General features: G+C 49.3%; 1 protein-coding gene across 2 annotated transcripts in view; it reads right to left on the bottom strand.

Moving 5' to 3' along the window:
• Positions 1 to 2,246: 2,246 nt before the first annotated feature.
• LOC115083480 (oocyte zinc finger protein XlCOF26-like) overlaps positions 2,247 to 21,230 on the bottom strand; it is a 32,599-nt gene continuing 13,615 nt past the window's right edge. For both annotated transcript variants that reach the window (XM_029587334.1, XM_029587335.1), the window contains one exon: positions 2,247 to 3,875. In XM_029587334.1, coding sequence (XP_029443194.1) covers positions 2,929 to 3,875 — 947 coding nt within the window. In that variant the 3' untranslated portion in view covers positions 2,247 to 2,928. The remainder of the gene's footprint in view (positions 3,876 to 21,230) is intronic.

The raw sequence follows: 21,230 nt of genomic DNA, 5'->3' as shown, positions 1-21,230 counted from the left end.
GAGGAACTTTGTCAAACGCCTTCTGAAAATCCAAATATACTACATCTACCGGTTCACCTTTATCCACATGTTTATTAACTCCTTCAAAAAAATGAAGCAGATTTGTGAGGCAAGACTTGCCTTGGGTAAAGCCATGCTGACTTTGTTCCATTAAACCATGTCTTTCTATATGTTCCGTGATTTTGATCTTTATAAAACACTTTCCACTATTTTTCCTGGCACTGAAGTCAGGCTAACTGGTCTGTAGTTTCTCGGATCGCCCCTGGAGCCCTTTTTAAATATTAGGGTTACATTTGCTATCCTCCAGTCTTCAAATACAATGGATGATTTTAATGATAGGTTACAAATTTTTACTAATAGGTCTGTAATTTCATTTTTTAGTTCCTTCAGAACTCTGGGGTGTATACCATCCGGTCCAGGTGATTTACTACTCTTCAGTTTGTCAATCAGGTCTACCACATCTTCTAGGTTCACCGTGATTTGGTTCAGTCCATCTGAATCATTACCCATGAAAACCTTCTCCGGAACGGGTATCTCCCCAACATCTTCTTCAGTGAACACCAAAGCAAAGAAATCGTTTAATCTTTCTGCGATGGCCTCATCTTCTCTAAGTGCCCCTTTAACCGATCATCAAACGGTCTGTCCAACTGATTCCCTTGCAGGCTTTCTGCTTTGGATATATTTTTAAAAGTTTTTACTGTGAGTTTTTGCCTCTATGGCCAACTTCTTTTCAAATTCTCTCTTAGCCTGTCTTATCAATGTCTTACATTTAACTTGCCAACATTTATGCATTATCCTATTTTATTCTGTTGGATCCTTCTTCCAATTTTTGAAAGAAGATCTTTTGGCTAAAATAGCTTCTTTCACCTCCCCTTTTAACCATGCCAGTAATCGTTTTGCCTTTTTTCCACCTTTATTAATGTGTGGAATACATCTGGACTGTGCTTCTAGGATGGTATTACTCGGTGCTGTTAAAGCACGTTCCAAGGTCACTTTGAGGAAGGTCAGCTTGGCACATCTTTACCAGGCTAAAGGTAAACATATACTCTGCAACCCCAGGAACCCGCCCCCTGCCTCCCTCTCTCATCCCCAAACAGTGGATTCAGAGCAGAACTGGGATATTTCAAATACAACTCGCCATATAAAAAAAGATATTCTGATTCTGGTGCTCTCTCAGTAACAGAAACACAAACTCCCTTACTACCAGGCACACTGTAAAATACAAAACCTAAAAAAAATAAATCCACTCAGCGCATGCGTAGCAAACCTTCCATCCCATTGCAACACTAACTGCAAGAACTCAAACAGCAATAGCCCTTCCTATGAAAAGGCAGCAGTGCAGCACTAATGCATATCCCACTGAGAATGAGAAAACGCAACAAAGAAGCTCGATACAAATCTTGACCTACTAATAAAATATCTCACTTCAGTCACACATACAGATCCGACCTTCCCCAATCACAGAAATTATAAATGTGGAGACAAAAACTGGAATGGAAACCTCAAAAAGCCACTCCGCGTGCAGTGCAAAACTGGAGAGCTACAAACAGAAACATCATCATTAGCCTCCAAGTTCAATTCCCTTGTTATATGTAACTTTGCTTGTCTCGGCCTTCTTGTTTGGTTACACTTGTTAATCCCCCAAGTTCCATGTAAACCGGCCTGATGTGAATCTCATTCATGAAGTCCGGTATAGAAATAGAAATAGAAATATATTAAATAAATAAATAAATAAATAAATACATCTCCTCCTACACTAAGCAAAGCGCAAAGATAGAAGAAATGCACATTTCCCAAACTGAGATATTATGGCTCTCGCACCCCGTCACTCCCCTTCCACACCTCTATCATCCTTCACTTTTCCCAAATACTCCCTTTCAATCATCCGCTCACACCCCTGCCCAGCATTCCCGACCCCCCACATCCTCTTCCCTGTGCTCCCTCTCTCCCCTGTTTGATTCTCTCTACCCCCTTCATCTCATCTCCCTCTCTGCCCAGCTAACACCACCCCCCATTTCCCACCCCTTCCTGCTCGGCAGCCCCCACATTCCCTCTCCATTCCACCTTCATCTTCCAGCACCCCCAACCTCTTTTCCCCCCACCCTCCACAGGGTGACGACATCAGCAGCAGCATCGCTCCCAGACTCAGCAGGGGAAGATTGAGTTTGCGTCCCATCAGGCCCAGAACAGCAGGCGCTGGCAATGTCTCGCTCCGATCTGGGTGAAGGAGGAAACAGCCTCCCACTGAGCCAGAAAGAAGAGAAGAAGGAAGTGAGAGGAGCCTCCCAATGTAAAAGAAGTCAACCAACTCCCACCCAGGCTGATAAGGAGGCAGCCATCTGCTGTCCTGCGACACACCACTGTGTCCCGACTCACCAGTTGATAACCACTGAGTTAAAGTATAGTTTGTCACATTTTCATAGTTTATCTTGTGCATTTCAGGGAAATGCATTATCCAGGAGTGAGAGTGCTATCAAATTCCACTTTATACTTAATCCATGCAATATTGCAGATGCATGGGGGCAGGGAGACTACAGCCAGCCATGATGGTTTTGGTGTTTTAATAAGGTCACCTTCTTTCTGAAGCTTTTCCCACATTCATTGCAGTGAAAAGGTTTAACCCTACTGTGCATTCCCTGGTGTTTTATCAGGGATGAGAAGTCTCTGCAACTCTTCTGGCATTCGCTACACTGGTAAGGGCGCTCACCGGTGTGGATTCTTAGGTGAACTTTAAGGCTAGCCTTCGTAGAAAAGCTTTTTTCACATTCAGAACAACTATGTGGCTTCTTGCCTACGTGGATCCTCCACTGTATACTCAAATATGCTTTGTTAAGAATGTTTTTATTACATTCAGTACATTTAAATTGTTTCTCTATCATATGGGCCCTCCAGTGACATTCCCGCTGAGATTTTACACCTAATTTTTCATCACACTGAGAAAAGGTATGGGGGTTTCTTCCTCATTGTTGGTGGCTGATGATGCTTTCGATAGTGAGACAGTACGAGATCCTGGCGACTGAACATTTTCCCACATTCAGGACATGGAAATGGTTTCTCTCCTGTGTGAGTTCTCTGGTGAATGTGTAGGCCTTCCTTTCTTGTGAAAGCTTTATTGCATTCTGTGCATGGAAAGGCTCTCTCTCCGGTGTGGGTTTTTTTATGCCTATTGAGCTCTCTACGATTACAGAAACGTTTCTCACATTCACTGCATGGAAAAGGTTTCTCTCCTGTGTGTGTTCTATGATGTGCTGTTAGATGCTTTTTTAAAACAAAGCATTTCCCACATTCAGTACAGTTAAATGGTCTCAAACCCATGTGGAACTTCTGGTGTTCTATTACTGAATCCTTACGAGTGAAACTTTTCCCACATTCAGAACATGGATATGGTTTCTCTCTTGTATGAATTTTCTCATGTTTTCTTAGATATTGCTTCCGTGTGAAATATTTTCCACATTCTGAGCACGAAAAGGACCTCTCTCCTGTGTGGCTTTCTTGGTGAGATAGTAAGCATGATTTATTTTCAAAGCTTTTCCCGCAGGTGTCACACAGAAAGGATTTCTTCCTGTTCCTCTTTCCCTGATGGAGTTCAGAAGTCATGTGATCACTGTTATTACTTTGGAAGGCTCTCTCTGCTCTCGGGTGTCTCTGGTGCTCAGGGATGTCTGTGAGCTCCCTGTCACTTCTCTCACACTCGGTGTTTTCATCCGATGAGTCTCTTGCAGGGTCTCTCTGCTTCTTCTCTGACTCCTGCCAAATTCTCCTCGTCTCTCTGCACTCAGGACCCTTGGAAACATTGGCATTTTTTGCATGCAGTCTCCATTTTATGGAATGTTCTCTATTCTCCTCTTTTATCATTTCCTGTGCCACCTTATTATCTGTTGGATATTAAAAAAAAAAAGGCATTAATGAAGCATTAGTGACTACAGAACGCTTCCAGTGGTCAGGAATCAAGCTTTGTCAGGACACATAGAATGACCTCATAGGATCCGTGTGAGAGAGTAAATGACCGTTTTACATTAACTTGTTCAAGACCTCTCATGATCTTAAAGACCTCTATCATATACCCCCTCAGCCGTCTCTTCTCCAAGCTGAACAGCCCTAACCTGTTTAGTCTTTCCTCATAGGGGAGCTGTTCCATCCCCTTTATCATTTTGGTTGGCCTTCTCTGTACCTTCTCCATCACAACTATATCTTTTTTGAGATGCGGCGACCAGAATTGTACACAGTATTCAAGGTGCGGTCTCACCATGGAGCGATACAGAGGCATTATGACATGCTCTGTTTTATTAACCATTCCCAACATTCTGTTTGCTTTTTTGACTGCTGCAGCACACTGAGCCGACGATTTCAATGTGTTATCCACTATGACGCCTAGATCTCTTTCTTGGGTTGTAATTTCATTGTGTAATTATAGCATGGGTTATTTTTCCCTATATGCATCACCTTGCACTTATCCACATTAAATTTCCTCTGTCATTTGGATGCCCAATTTTCCAGTCTCACAAGGTCTTCCTGCAATTTATCACAATCTGCTTGTGATTTAACTACTCTGAATAATTTTATATCATCTGCAAATTTGATTACCTCACTCGTCGTATTTCTTTCCAGATCATTTATAAATATATTGAAAAGTTGCCTATCTTAATTGATTATAAGAACATAAGAACAAAAGAAATTGCCATGCTGGGTCAGACCAAGGGTCCATCAAGCCCAGCATCCTGTTTCCAACAGAGGCCAAAACCAGGCCTCAAGAAACTGGCAATTACCCAAACACTAAGAAGATCCCATGCTACTGATGCAATTAATAGCAGTGGCTATTCCCTAAGTAAACTTGATTAATAGCAGGTAATGGACTTCTCCTCCAAGAACTTATCCAAACGTTTTTTGAACCCAGCTACACTAACTGCACTAACCACATCCTCTGGCAACAAATTCCAGAGCTTAATTGTGCGTTGAGTTTAATCGGAGAAAATTCTTTTTGTCTTAAATGTGCCCCATGCTAACTTCATGGAGTGCCCCTTAGTCCTTCTATTATTCGAAAGTGTAAATAACCGAGTCACATCTACTCGTTCAGGACCTCTCATGATCTTAAAGACCTCTATCATATCCCCCCTCAGCCGTCTCTTCTCCAAGCTGAACAGCCCTAACCTCGTCTGTTGTCAGAATGTTTCTTCTATATCAGTTACTGGATGAAAGCGACGAGTCCCTGCAATGTTCTCTTATGCTAAAGCCCAACGTTCATATCAGCCGCCTCCAGTTCTGTGTAATGAAACCTGCTGCAATGTATCAGGGGAGTCTGTGGTTCCACCCTCGTTCAGGAACCTCTAATCCCCCCTTCAGCGGGGGGGGGGGGGGGGGCACCTACCTTCTCAGCCCCAGAGAACCACTGGGCACACTCAACTGGGAAGGTGGAATTAATTCTTGGAGTCTGTGGACCCGCAAGGCCAAACTGGGATCAGGAAACCTTAAGAAAACACAAAATGTCCAAACCACATGCACCACAAGAAAAATAAAGTTTACTTCAAAATTAACTACACAGGCAAGGTCTACAAAACTTTCACAAGTCAGCCACAGCCAAATGTTGCAGGAATGAGTTAAAGTCACAAAACATCCCGTCCACACTCTCTCAAAGAGAATTTTCCCCAAAATGGATCTTCTCTTCACTTTCCCAGTCCCCAGAAGCAAGCCCAACATCTCTCGTCATCAGTCCCAGTTCTGACAGCTCGGGATTGTCTCCAGGACAACTCATCCCCCGATCTTAGATGGACCCATTTTACCCATCCCTGGAGATCACTGCTGCTGGCTGAAGAGGGTCAGTGAACCTGTGAGCTTTATTCCAAGTGCATCTTTCTGTCCCACCCACCCACATGCAAGCAGATTCTTGGATTTATATCTTCAGACGGATGGCTGGTGTTACTCTGTGCAGATGGCACCTTTCCAGGACAGAGCCCAGGTCACCTTTAATTCAGAGGCTCTTATTCCATTTAAAAGGACAAGAGACATTTTCACACACGAAACCAATCAGGGATTGATCTGAAACGAAGGAGTGACCCAACCCTTACCAACAGATTAAACGTCCTCTTGCAGACCTTTGACAAATTAACATTAAATACACCATATAAATGTAAGGGACTTTAGGTTACGCATCCTTATTCCCCTAGCAAGCTAAATTAACTAAGAGCACAACAAATTTGAGATAAAGGCAGCAGTCCAGCAGCAAGAGGGGGGCTTCCCAGTCTTTTGCATCGAGTGTCACATGTATGATTTTTTACCCACCGGTGAGAAGTTGTACATGTGCAGGCGATGCAAAGAGCTCCTGGCTCTCAGGGAACGAGTCCGATCTCTGTAGGCTACAGTGGCAGGCCTGGAGGAGCTGAGGCAGACAGAGAGGTATATAGATGAGACCTTCAGGGACATAGTAGTCAAGTCCCAACTTCAGACTGGCAGCCCTGGTGCTGCCTTGGAGGAAGAAGGTCTCATGATGGGAGAGCATCAACCTGGTGCAGCAGGAAAGGATCCTGTAGCAAGGACCTGCTCTCCAGGTGATGCATTGTCCTTTCGCACTGAGGATATCTCCCCAAGGCCTACTGCCCAGGAGGGAAGGGTTAGGTCGGCTGTCATAGTTGGTGATTCGATTATTAGGAATGTAGATAGCTGGGTGGCTGGTGGGCGTGAGGATTGCCTGGTAACAAGCCTACCTGGTGTGAAGGTGGCGGACCTCACATGTCACCTAGATAGGATTTTAGGCAGTGCTGGGGAGGAGCCGGCTGTCTTGGTACATGTGGGCACCAGTGACATAGGAAAATGAGGGAGGGAGGTTCTGGAAGCCAAATTTAGGCTCTTAGGTAGAAAGCTTAAATCCAGAACCTCCAGGGTAGCATTCTCTGAAATGCTCCCTGTTCCACGCGCAGGTAACCAGAGGCAGGCAGAGCTCCGGAGTCTCAATGCGTGGATGAGACGATGGTGCAAGGAAGAGAGATTCAGTTTTGTAAGGAACTAGGGAACCTTTTGGGGAAGGGGGAGTCTCTTCCGAAGGGATGGGCTCCACCTTAACCAGGGTGGAACCAGACTACTGGCGCTAACCTTTAAAAAAAGAGATAGAGCAGCTTTTAAACTAGAACAAAGGGGAAAGCCGACAGTCGCTCAGCAGCACATGGTTCGGAGAGAGGTATCTTTAAAGGATACTAATGATGCATTAGAATTAGGGCATCCCGACAGTGAGGTTCCAATAATTAGAAAAGTAGTCCAGGTTTCTGTAACTAAAAACTCACCTGAGCTAAAACATTCTAACTTATTCCTATCAATTAAAAAGCAGAATGAAAATACAAACAAAAAACAAACTTTGAAATGTTTGTATGCTAATGCCAGAAGTCTAAGAAGTAAGATGGGAGAATTAGAATGTATAGCAGTGAATGATGACAGACGTAATTGGCATCTCAGAGACATGGTGGAAGGAGGACAACCAATGGGACAGTGCTATACCAGGGTACAAATTATATCGCAATGATAGAGAGGAGCACTCGGGAGGAGGTGTGGCGCTTTATGTCCGGGATGGCATAGAGTCCGACAGGATAAACATCCTGCATGAGACTAAATACAAAATTGAATCTTTATGGGTAGAAATCCCTTGTGTGTCGGGGAAGACTATAGTGATAGGGGTATACTACCATCCACCTGGTCAAGATGGTGAGACGGACAGTGAAATGCTAAGAGAAATTAGGGAAGCTAACCAAATTGGTAGTGCGGTAATTAATAATAGGAGACGTCAATTACCCCAATATTGACTGGGTAAATGTATCATCGGGACACGCTAGAGAGATAACGTTCCTGGATGGAATAAATGATAGCTTTATGGAGCAATTGGTTCAGGAACCGACGAGAGAGGGAGCAATTTTAGATCTAATTCTCAGTGGAGCACAGGATTTGGTGAGAGAGGTAATGGTGGTGGGGTCACTTGGCAATAGTGATCATAATATGATCAAATTTGATTTAATGGCCGGAAGAGGAACAGTGTGCAAATCCACGACTCTCGTGCTAAACTTTCAAAAGGGAAATTTTGATAAAATGAGAAAAATTGTTAGAAAAAAAACTGAAAGGAGCAGCTACAAAGGTAAAAAGTGTGCAAGAGGTGTGGTCATTGTTAAAAAATTCCATCCTAGAAGCAGAGTCCAGATGTATTCCACACATTCAGAAAGGTGGAAAGAAAGCAAAACGATTACCGGCATGGTTAAAAGGGGAGGTGAAAGAAGCTATTTTAGCCAAAAGATCTTCATTCAAAAATTGGAAGAAGGATCGAACAGATAATGCATAAATGTTGGCAAGTTAAATGTAAGACACTGATAAGACAGGCTAAGAGAGAATTTGAAAAGAAGTTGGCTGTAGAGGCAAAAACTCACAGTAAAATCATTTTTAAATATATCCAAAGCAGAAAGTCTGCGAGGGAGTCAGTTGGATCGTTAGATGATTGAGGAGTTAAAGGGGCACTTAGAGAAGACAAGGCCATCGCGGAAAGATTAAATGATTTCTTTGCTTCGGTGTTTACTAAAGAGTATGTTGGGGAGATACCTGTACCGGAGAAGGTTTTCATGGGTAATGATCCAGATGGACTGAACCAAATCACGGTGAACCTAGAAGATGTGGTGGGCCTGATTGACAAACTGAAGAGTAGTAAATCACCTGGACCGGATGGTATACACCCCAGAGTTCTGAAGGAACTAAAAAATGAAATTTCAGACCTATTAGTAAAAATTTGTAACCTATCATTGAAATCATCCATTGTACCTGAAGACTGGAGGGTGGCTAATGTAACCCCAATATTTAAAAAGGGCTCCAGGGGTGATCCAGGAAACTACAGGCCAGTTAGCCTGACTTCAGTGCCAGGAAAAATAGTGGAAAGTGTTCTAAATATCAAAATCACAGAACATATAGAAAGACATAGTTTAATGGAACAAAGTCAGCATGGCTTTACCCAAGGCAAGTCTTGCCTCACAAATCTGCTTCACTTTTTTGAAGGAGTTAATAAAAATGTGGATAAAGGTGAACCGGTAGATGTAGTGTAATTGGATTTTCAGAAGGCATTTGACAAAGTTCCTCATGAGAGGTTTCTAGGAAAAGTAAAAAAGTCATGGGATAGGTGGTGATGTCCTTTCGTGGATTGCAAACTGGTTAAAAGACAGGAAACAGAGAGTAGGATTAAATGGACAATTTTCTCAGTGGAAGGGAGTGGGCAGTGGAGTGTCTCAGGGATCTGTATTGGGACCCTTACTTTTCAATATATTTATAAATGATCTGGAAAAAAATACGACGAGTTTGCAGATGATACAAAATTATTCAGAGTAGTTAAACCACAAGCAGATTGTTGTGGTCCCGGTCGCTAGACTTGCGACCGGGCCCTTACCTTCCTCTCTCGCCGCGGCCTGCAACGGGGTCCAGTGTTTTTCGGCCCTACCTGGCCTCTCCGCGGCAGCGTCTCCACAAGGGAGACACCGCCCATCCCAGGGGTACGCACGCGCGAGGGAGACCGTTTTAAAGACTCAACTGCAGGAAGCTCTGGCCTGCCTCCTTGATGATGTCAGACGCCGGCAAGGTATTTAAGCCCGGCGTCTGGCTAAGGATGTTGCCTAGCAACGAGGTTCTCTCCTTGGAGGCACCAGTTGCTGTGTTCCTGATCTCACTCATCTTCCAGACTCTTCTTGGCTTGTCTCCTTCGTTCCTGTTCCCGGTTCACCTCTGATACTCCATGTCTGTCGCCTGTCTCGACTCCTGCTCCGTCCTCGCTTTGGTCTCGCTATTGCCGCCTAAGTCCCAGAGGTCTGGATCCTCAAGGGCTCCTCCCGGGGGGGGGGGGATCTCAGATCTCCAGGGTGAAGATTCTGTTCCTGCGTTCATCTTGCTACTGCCTCCTGGCCTGTCTCATCTCCATGGAGCTCTCTCTTCCAACCATCTTCCTCCACCAGGTCGGCCCAAGGGTCCACTGTCCAGTCCGTAACAGTTTGCAACACAGATTGTGATAAATTGCAGGAGGACTTTGAGAAACTGGAAAATTGGGCATCCAATGGAGAAATTACTTACCTGATAATTTCGTTTTCCTTAGTGTAGACAGATGGACTCAGAACCAATGGGTACAGTGTACTCATGATAGCAGTTGGAGACGGATCAGATTTCAATCTGACGTCAGCCCCAAGTACATATACCCCTGCAGGAAGTGCAGCTCTTCAGTATTCTCCTCGAAAAGCATTGTGGATATATGTGTGACTGACTACTTGATTAACTTGAATAACTTCATAACTGGGTTAAACTTTATAACTTGGTTAACTTGATCTGGTCGAATTGGCAGTAGCTGGAGACCACCAGTGCCTTCAACCGGAAAACATAGACAACCGGCAGGGTGGGTGTCCTAAGTGAAGGAAGCAGGGCTTACCCTTGAATCATTCGAAAATTCCATGAGTAACGGCAGCCAAGGGTGGGACGCTGAGTCCATCTGTCTACACTAAGGAAAACGAAATTATCAGGTAAGTAATTTCTCCATTTCCTACCGTGTAGCAGATGGACTCAGAACCAATGGAATGTATAAAAGCTACTCCCGAACCGGGTTGGAGGCTGCCCATGACCCACTTAGAATAGTCCTTGCAATTGCCATGTCCTCCCGAGCCTGAACATCCAGGTGGTAGAACCTGGAGAAAGTGTGGATGGAGGACCATGTCGCCACCCTGCAGATCTCTGCGGTTGACAACATTCTGGTTTCTGCCCATGACACTGCCTGGGTTCTAGTAGAATGGGACTTGACTTGTAGAGGCGGCGGTTTGCCTGCTTCTACGTAGGCCGCCTTGATGACTTCTTTGATCCAGCGGGCTATGGTTGCCCGTGAGGCCGCTTCCCCTTGTCTCTTCCCGCTGTGAAGAACGAATAGGTGGTCCATTTTTCGTATGGGTTCCGACACTTCCAGGTATCTGGATAGAAGTCTGCCGATGTTGAAGTGATGTAGACTTCGAGCTTCTTTCGAATTCTTAAACTCGTCCGGCGATGGTAGCGAGATGGTTTGGTTGAGATGGAAGTGTGACACCACTTTGGGAAGGAACGAAGGAACCGTGAGTAGCTGGATGGTTCCCGGGGTGAGTCTGAGGAATGGCTCACGGCAGGACAGTGCCTGTAGTTCCGAAATGCGGCGGGCTGAACAAACTGCCAGCAGGAATGCTGTCTCCAAAGTCAATAGACGGAGAGACAGTCCGCGGAGGGGCCTGAAGGAGGCTCCTGCTAGAAAATCCAGAACCAGGTTGAGGTTCCAAAGAGGTACCGGCCACTTTAGTGGTGGGCGATGTGTTTGACTCCCCTCAGGAAGCGTGAAACGTCCGGGTGAGAGGCTATGCTGTTGCTCTCGGTGCCGTAGCATGACAATGCGGCCACCTGTACCTTGATGGAGTTGAGGGACAATCCCTTCTGTAGTCCGTTCTTTAGAAATTCCAATATCGTGGGAATTTTGACTGAGCGTGGTATGATGTCGTGGTCTTCGCACCATGCTTCAAATACTCTCTAAATCCTAATGTACGTTAAAGATGTGGAGAACTTGCGGGCTCGGAGCAGGGTGTCGATTACAGCCCCCCCGAGTATCCGTTCTCACAGGCAAGCCCTCTCAAGGGCCAGACCATAAGAGAGAATCGAGCTGGGTCCTCGTGGAGGATCGGCCCTTGTTGGAGCAGGTCTCTGTGTGGAGGCAGCGGCAGGGGGGTCCCTGCCAGTAGTTTCCTCATGTCTGCGTATCAGGGTCTTCTTGGCCGGTCTGGTGCCACCAGAAGTACTAGTCCCCTGTGTAGCTGTATCTTGTGAATGATCACGCCCAATAGGGGCCACGGCGGGAAGGCGTATAATAGAGTCCCCTGTGGCCAGGTCTGTACCAGGGCATCGATCCCTTGGGACTGAGGTTCCCGCCTGCGGCTGAAGTATCTGGGTAGTTGGGCGTTGGACCGGTTTGCCAGGAGGTCCATGTCTGGTGTTCCCCACTGGCTCACTATTTATTTATTTATTTATTTATTTTAAGTTTTTCTATACCGGCATTCGCAATAGGTATCGCATCATGTCGGTTTACAATTAACAAGTGGATAGGTAACAAAACTCGGTAAAAAACTAACATTTATCTTAATAATAATAATAATAGTTGTAGTAATAATAATGATAAAAATGATAAAAAACATTAAACAAGAGAAGGTTAAGGAATGCAGTTACAATAAAACAAGGGAGTAATACAACTTGGAGCATAGAAAAGAAGCTGGGGATTAAATAGAGAGAACGTAATGCTGCGGTCGACAGCTTCCATTCTCCTGGGTCTAGCCTTTCTCTGCTGAGGTAATCCGCCGTGATGTTGTCTTTCCCGGCGATGCGGAAGGCCGAGATCTCCTGGAGATTTACTTCCGCCCACGCCATTAGGGGGTCTATTTACAGAGACACCTGTTGGCTTCTGGTTCCCCCCTGACGGTTGATGTAGGCCACTGTTGTAGCGTTGTCTGACATTACTCTGACAGCTTTGTCTCGGAGTCTGTGACCGAACCGTAGGCAGGCTAGTCTGACTGCCCGTGTTTCTAGGCAGTTAATGTTCCATCCTGACTCTTCTGCGTTCCACTGTCCTTCGGCGGTTCGTTCCTCGCAGTGTGCTCCCCATCCTCGTAGGCTGGCATCTGTGGTGAGCAGGATCCAGGTCGGTGAGGATAGCCTCACCCCCTGGCTTAAGTGGCCGTCTTGTAGCCACCAGCGTAGTTGGGTGCGAACTCTGCCAAGGAGCTGGAGACATATGGTGTAGTTCTGGGACAGTGGATTCCAGCGCGATAGACGTGAGCGCTGTAGAGATCTCATGTGAGCTCATGCCCATGGCACTACATCCAGTGAGGATGCCATCAGACCTAGGACTTTCAGGTAAGCCCATGTTGTGGGACAAGGTTCGCTCAGCAGGATTTGTAACAGGTTCCTCAGTTTTGATCTCCTTGTGGGAGTCAGGCTGACCCTATCTTCCTTGGTGTCGAATTGGACTCCTAGGTATTCCAGAGACTGTGAGGGCTGCAGGCAACTCTTGTTTGTGTTGACCACCCATCCAAGGCTTTCCAGTAGAGTTTTGACTCTGTTGGTTGCCTGGTGACTTTCCTCTGGGGATTTTGCCCTGATCAGCCAATCGTCTAGGTAAGGGTGTACGAGAATTCCTTCCTTCCTCAGTGTTGCCGCCACCACCACTATGATCTAGGCGTCATAGTGGATAACACATTGAAATCGTCGGTTCAGTGTGCTGCGGCAGTCAAAAAAGCAAACAGAATGTTAGGAATTATTAGGAAGGGAATGGTTAATAAAACGGAAAATGTCATAATGCCTCTGTATCGCTCCATGGTGAGACCGCACCTTGAATACTGTGTACAATTTTGGTCGCCGCATCTCAAAAAAGATATAATTGTGATGGAGAAGGTACAGAGAAGGGCAACTAAAATGATAAAGGGGCTGGAACAGCTCCCCTATGAGGAAAGGCTGAAGAGGTTAGGGCTGTTCAGCTTGCAGAAGAGACGGCTGAGGGGGGATATAAAAGAGGTCTTTAAGATCATGAGAGGACTAGAACGGGTAAATGTGAATTGGTTAGTTACTCTTTCGGATAATAGAAGGACTAGGGGGCATTCCATGAAGTTAGCAAGTAGCACATTTAAAACTAATCGGAGAAAGTTCTTTTTCACTCAACGCACAATTAAACTCTGGAATTTGTTGCCAGAGGATGTGGTTAGTGCAGTTAGTATAAGAAAATTATTCCTTACCTGCTAATTTTTGTTCTTGTAGTACCATGGATCAGTCCAGACGGTGGGTTATGTCCCCCGTCCAGCAGATGGAGTCAGAACAGACTTCGAGGGGCGTAACCACATAAACCAGTACACCCTCTGCTGGAGCTCAGTATAACGTATAGCAAAGCTCGATTAGACCAAGAACAGTCTGGATCAAGTTTACTTAACCATGAATTAACCGGCGAAGATAACAATAAACAGCCAACTAGCGGCAAAACGGCCAACTTGTAGGGAGCTGTGAACATAGATAAGAAAATTGAGAGATACAGGAGACATCTACAGTAAGCAACCCGAGCAAGAGCAAAGATCCCAGAGTGGTGGGCGTCTGGACTGATCCATGGTACTACAGGAACGAAAATTAGCAGGTAAGGAATAATTTTCTTTTCCCTGTACGTACCAGGATCAGTCCAGACGGTGGGATGTACCCAAGCTTCCCTAAACCAGGTGGGTCCCTGAAAGCCCTGCTTGGAGAACCTGGTCGCCAAAGTGCCCAGTGGCTGACGATGCCAGGTGTAGTCAATAATGTCTCGAGAAAGTGTGCAGCAATTTCCATGTTGCTGCCCAGCAAATTTCCTGAGAGGAGACGGAGCGAACTTCCGCCCAGGACGCAGCCTGTGAGTGGGTCGAGTGAGCTATGACGCCGCGGGGCGGAATCCGTCCCGCTCCAATGTAAGATGCGGAAATGGCATCCTTTAACCATCGCGCAATCGTCGTCTTCGAGGCCTGTGACCCCTTCTTCAGACCTGACCAGAGCACGAACAGATGATCGGAGACCCGGAAATCATTAGTAACCTCGAGGTAGTGGAGCAACGCGCGCTTGACGTCCAAATGACTAAGGGACCTTGGTTCGTCGGGACCAAAGGCAGGAAGTTCCACCGTCTGATTCAAGTGGAAAGACGAGACCACCTTCGGGAGAAACGAAGGAACGGTGCGAAGGGAGACTCCCGAATCCGTGAATCGGAGATAAGGCTCCCTGCAGGACAATGCTTGAAGCTCCGAGATGCGCTGTGCTGAACAGATGGCTACGAGGAATATCGTCTTGAGGGTGAGGTCCTTAAGAGTCGCTCCACGGAGCAGTTCAAATGGCGAACCTGACAAGGCACGAAGCACAAGGTTGAGACTCCAGGAGGGACAGGGATCCCTTACCGGGGGTCGTATGTGCTTGACACCCTTGAGGAAACGTGCGATGTCCGGTTGAGGAAGGAGAGAGCCGTCCCTTTGAACAAGGGAATTCAGGGCCGCCACCTGGACCCGAAGGGAATTATAGGCAAGCCCCTTATCCAGGCCATCCTGAAGGAACTGGAGGTTCAGTGGCACCGACGCCTCCGTGGACCGAACCCCCTGATTGGAACACCACATCTCGAAGACCCTCCAGACTCGGACGTAAGCAACTGAAGTGGAAGATTTGCGGGCCCGCAGCATAGTCGAGACTACCGCCTCTGGGTAGCCTCTGCATCGGAGGCGACGCCGTTCAAAAGCCATGCCGCAAGACAGAAGAGTTCTGCCTGCTCAAAATATACCAGGCCCTGGTGTAACAGACGAGGGAGATGTCCCAGTCGAACCGGACCGTCTACCGCCAACTGTAGAAGGTCTGCAAACCAAGGCAGACGGGGCCACTCCGGGGCGACGAGAATCACGGCTCCCTGATGACTTTCTATTCTGCGAAGAATCTTGCCCACCATGGGCCAGGGAGGGAAGATGTAGAGCAGTCGGTGTGCCGGCCACGGAAGGACTAGGGCATCTACTCCTTCCGCGCCGCGCTCTCTCCTGCGACTGAAGAAGCGGGGGGCCTTGGTGTTGAGGGAAGTCGCCATCAAATCCAAGTGCGGCGCACCCCATCGGCGGACCAGAAGGTGCATCGCTTCGTCTGAGAGAGACCATTCTCCGGGATCCAGTTGTTGACGACTCAGGTAGTCCGCCTGAATGTTGTCCACCTCGGCGATATGTGAGGGCCGCGATCCGGACTGAGATGGATCTCCGCCCAATCCATCAGGAGCGTCGACTCGAGCGAGACATGCTTGCTCCTTGTCCCTCCTTTCCGATTGATGTAGGCCACTGTGGTGGTGTTGTCTGAGAGAATCCGTACCTCTCTGTTCCGCACCAACGGAAGGAAACGGTGGAGCACCAGACGTACTGCCCTGGTTTCCAGGCGGTTGATCGGCCACGTTGCTTCTACCGGTGACCACGTCCCCTGCGTGGCGCTTCGGTCGCAGACGGCGCCCCATCCCACGAGGCTGGCATCGGTGGTGACTACCACCCAATTGGGCACCTCTAGGGAGACGCCGCGAGCCAGGTTCGACGGAGCCAACCACCAATCCAGACTGTCCCTGGCGGTTGGTGGAAGTGGTAGGATCGCTTGATAATCCTGAGATACTGGTTTCCATCAGGAGAGGAGAGCCGCCTGTAGGGGACGCAGATGCGCAAATGCCCAGGGCACCATATCGATGGTGGAAGCCATCACGCCCAACAGCTGAAGATAATCCCAGGAGGTGGGTTCTGGCAACGCAGAAAACCGACGTACATGTTCCCGCAATGATTGAGCCTTGTTTGGGTGTAAGAACACCTTGCCCTGATGCGTGTCGAAGCTGGCCTCCAAGAAGTCCAAGCGTTGCGAGGGCACGAGGGAGCTCTTGGAGAAGTTCACCACCCAGCCCAGGGAGCGGAGAACCTGGACGACCCTGGATACAGAGGACTGCCCGTGGCTGAAAGACTTCGCACGAATCAGCCAGTCGTCCAGATAGGGATGTACAAGGATGCCCTCCTTCCTTAGGGCCGCCGCCACTACAACCATGATCTTGGTGAATGTACAAGGTGCGGTCGCCAAGCCGAACGGGAGTGCCTTGAATTGAAAGTGCTGACCCAAGATCTTGAAGCGGAGAAATCGGCGGTGAGCCGGAAGGATGGGAATGTGCAGGTAGGCTTCCGTCAAATCTAGGGAGGCAAGAAACTCTCCCTGGTGTACTGCCGCAATCACTGAGCGAAGCGTCTCCATGCGGAACCGGCTGACTTGCAGTGATTTGTTGACCTCCTTCAGATCTAGGATGTGCCGAAAGGAACCGTCCTTTTTGGGCACGACGAAGTAGATGGAATAATGGCCCAAGCCCACCTCGCCGAAGGGGACGGGAGAAATGGCTCCTATGTTCTGCAACCGATCCAGGGTTTGTTGCACTGCCGCTCTCTTGAGATCCGAGCCACAGGGGGGAGAAGAGAAACCGGTCCCTCGGAGGGCGGACAAACTCCAAGGCGTAGCCGTTCTTTATAGTGTCCAAGACCCACTGGTCCGCGGAGTTACGCACCCACTCCTCGTAGAAATCCGCAAGCCGACCCCCGATTCTGGGAGTGGGGGAGTGGGCGACTGGCATCATTGGGTAGACTTTGGTGGAGGGTTTCCCTGCCCCGATCCGTCGTGTGTGGATCTACGCCCACGAAAGGACCGCGGCCAGGACTGGGATCTGGAGGAGGCTGTCCGAGACCCAGACTGCCTTTAAGACCTGTAGCGCCGCTGCGCCCTGGCTCAGGCAAAGGACCGTGAAGGACGTTGTCTATCCTCGGGAAGCCGGTGGACTGCATTCTCCCCCAGGGACTTGATGATTTGATCCAAATCCTCTCCAAAAAGAAACTTGCCCCGGAAAGGCAGAGAGCCCAGGCTCGACTTGGAGGAGGCATCCGCCGCCCAGTTGCGCAGCCACAGTAGCCGCCGAGCCGCTACTACCGAGACCATGGACCGCGCCAGCACTCGGAAGAGGTCATTAAGAGCATCAGCCCCATAGGCTATGGTGGATTCCAGGCGATCCGCCTGGGCGGTCTCTTCGGGCAGCAGGTCCTGGGAAGTGAGGAGTTGCTGAACCCATCGAAGACTGGCCTTTTGCGCAAGCGAGCTACACATGACAGCCCGCATCCCCAGGGTGGAAACTTCAAAAACCCTTTTGAGGAAGATTTCCAGCTTGCGGTCCTGTGTATCCTGCAGGGCCGCGCTGCCCGTGACCGGAATCGTCGTCCTCTTGGTAACCGCCGAGTCCACCTTGGGAACCTTAATGAGTTCCAGGAAATCCTCCGGCAGGGGATACAATTTTTCCATGGCACGTGTGACCTTCAGAGATGCTTCAGGAGCGTCCCACTCCCTGGTGAGGAGCTGCAGAAAGGAATCATGGATGGGGAAAGCCCGAGCTCTAGGCCGGAGGGCGGCGAGGACCGGATCCCCCCTCTTGGATTAAGTGGTGACGGCGGGAGCAACTGGGGCTGGCGGATCCGGTGGAGGATCAAGATCCAGCTCCAAGAGGATCTGAGGAATAAGGTCATCCAGCTCATCTCTCTGGAAAATCCTGAGCGCGCGTGGGTCGTCACCCTCGGACTGTGCGTCCGGCTGCGCAGGATCCGGTGAGACACCCCCCCCCGTGGGTGCAGCCGCTCCCGTACCCCCCAGGGTAGTACGTATCCGAGGCAGCAATCCAGGGGCCCCCGACACCGAACCCACCAGGTCAGGGGGCGAAACAGGAAGAGCCGTAGAGACCCTAGGCGCCTTGGACGGCGGGGGGCCCGGGGGCAGACCCCCGGGGGCCCACAGACCCTGCAAATACGCGCTATGCATCAGGAGAATAAACTCCGGCGAGAACCGCGGCATGCTGGGAGGGGGCCCTGAGGAGGGAACCTCTGAGGACCCCTGGTCGGGCAGTCCCCCCTCCGGGGATAAATTCGGAGGAGAAACCTCCCGAAAATCCCTCTGCTCCTGTGCCGAGTCTGAGGCAGCATCGTGCTGCAAATGCAAAATGGCCACCGTTCCCGCCAATGGCGGCGAAGTGGCCGGCCCGCGCCACCCGGGCCGTGGGGAGGGGAGGAAAGAAAAGGTGCTGAGGGGCTGCGAGGTGCCTTCCTCACCGGGGAGGCACAGAGCACAAATCCCCTCCCGCGAGATCGTAGACCCCGGCTCGCCACAGGCCGCACACCGGGAGGGCCGCGGCACGGAGAACGCCGGGGAAGAGGACGAGAAAGCCACGGGGGGGGGGGGGCCCAGAGCACGAAACGAGTGCCGCGGGGGGGGGCCGGAACGGCCTGTGCTGCCCGCCGAAGAGGTCCCTGAACGCGAGGGAATCGCCCTCCCAACCGCAGCGACCCCAAAGAAAACTTGCCTTGGGACCGCGGGACGAAGCCGCTAACGCGGAGAGGCCGGCACCACCGGCTTCCACGAGGCACCTGCGCTCAAGAAAACCTGCAAGAAAATATCAAGAATCCTGCAAAAGAAGAAACCATCACTTACCCCGGCCAGGGAAGGAGGAGGAATCGACAGAGAAGGAGGCAGAACAGCCCTGAGCCACGCCTCCCCAAAAATTGAACAACTTTTTTTTTTTTTTTACTTTTAAAACTTGATCCAAAATGTGAGGGAGTGACAGGAGAGAAGAGAGAAAGAGAAGAATCTAAGGCCCTGCCACCCTGGGGAAGCCGCTGGTTCCCCAACTCTCATCTGCTGGAGTCAGAAAGATACTGGGCTCCAGCAGAGGGTGTACTGGTTTATGTGGTTACGCCCCTCGAAGTCTGTTCTGACTCCATCTGCTGGATGGGGGACATAACCCACCATCTGGACTGATCCTGGCACGTACAGGGAACTGGGTTTTAAAAAGGCTTGGATAAGTTCCTGGGGGAGGAGTCCATATACGCACAATTAAACTCTGGAATTTGTTGCCAGAGGATGTGGTTAGTGCAGTTAGTATAGCTGTGTTTAAAAAAGGATTGGATAAGTTCTTGGAGAAGTCCATTACCTGCTATTAAGTTCACTTAGAGAATAGCCACTGCCATTAGCAATGGTAACATGGAATAGACTTAGTTTTTGGGTACTTGCCAGGTTCTTATGGCCTGGATTGTCCTCTGTTGGAAACAGGATGCTGGGCTCGATGGACCCTTGGTCTGACCCAGTATGGCATTTTCTTATGTTCTTATGTTCTTACTTAGTTAACTCATTACATGGCAACAAAGGTAAGCAATCATAAAGACCATGAAATAGGGGGCGGATTTTAAAAGGAGCGCGAATAGCCTACTTTTGTTTGCGCTCCAGGCGCAAACAAAAGTACGCTGGATTTTAGTAGATACGCGCGGAGCCGCGCATATCTGCTAAAAACCTGGATCGGCGCGCGCAAGGCTATGGATTTTGTATAGCCGGCGCGCACCGAGCCGTGCAGCCTACCCCCGTTCCCTCCAAGGCCGCTCCGAAATCGGAGCGGCCTCGGAGGGAACTTTCCTTTGCCCTCTCCTCACCTTCCCCTCCCTTCCCCTACCTAACCCACCCGCCCGGCCCTGTCTAAACCCCCCCCTTACCTTTGTTGGGGGATTTACGCCTCCGGAGGGACACGCCCCCCGGGCCCGCCCCCGGAACGCTCCCGACACGCCCCGAAAACGCCGCGCGGTTCGGGCCCGCCCCCCCGACACGCCCCCTCCGAAAACCCCGGGACTTACGCGAGTCCCGGGGCTCTGCGCGCGCCGGTAGGCCTATGTAAAATAGGCCTACCGGCGCGCAGGGCCCTGCTCTCGTAAATCCGCCCGGTTTTGGGCGGATTTACGCGAGCAGGGCTCTGAAAATCCGCCCCTAAGAGAATAAAACACTAACTAATCATCACCCAGTGAACTCTACATTAAACGTGTCTAACCAGAGGTTAGAGCTCAAGGCTATGAAATTTGGAACCTGCGGTCCGGGATCCCTTTTCCTCTCATTATGTGATGGAGACAAAAATCACTCAGGCTTCCTGCACTCAGACTCACAGGCTGCCAGTCACACACAACCTGCTTATAAAAAGGTTTTATTATGGGGACCAACAGGACATCTGAGATCTCTGGGCTTCCTGATCTCAGCAGAAACCTGGGATAAATGCTCAGGCTGAGAAAAAGGAAAATTGGTTCTCACCTGCTAATTTTCGTTCCTGTAGTACCACGGATCAGTCCAGGACAGCTGGGTTTTGCCTCCCCACCAGCAGATGGAGACAGAAGACGACTTTGCGGACTCTGTCCTATACCCCTGAGGTGCCACCTAGTCTCTGCCAGTATGATTCAGTACCCAAGCAGAAAAACCAGATACAAAAAACCATAACTATGAACCATAAAAACACCTCCCTCGCAGAGCAGAGGATATGAAAACACTACATAAACCGTACTGAACCCGAATGTCAACAAAAATGCAGAGAATAAAACTTGCATAGAGAATGACCAGCCACCAGCCGAGCGGACTCTCCATCGTCTCCCTGGGCGGGCGTCTGGACTGATCCGTGGTACTACAGGAACGAAAATTAGCAGGTAAGAACCAATTTTCCTTTCCCTGTATGTACCCGGATCAGTCCAGGACAGCTGGGATGTTCCAAAGCTATCTTAACCTGGGTGGGACTGAGAGAGTCCCGCTCGGAGCACACTGGCCCCAAAGGAACCGGACCCTGGAGCCCGGACATCGAG

This window comes from Rhinatrema bivittatum, chromosome 2, assembly GCF_901001135.1.
Source record: "Rhinatrema bivittatum chromosome 2, aRhiBiv1.1, whole genome shotgun sequence".
Lineage (NCBI taxonomy): Eukaryota > Metazoa > Chordata > Amphibia > Gymnophiona > Rhinatrematidae > Rhinatrema > Rhinatrema bivittatum.
The sequence above is the reverse complement of the archived record's forward strand: the minus strand, read 5'-3'. Positions and strand labels throughout refer to the sequence as shown.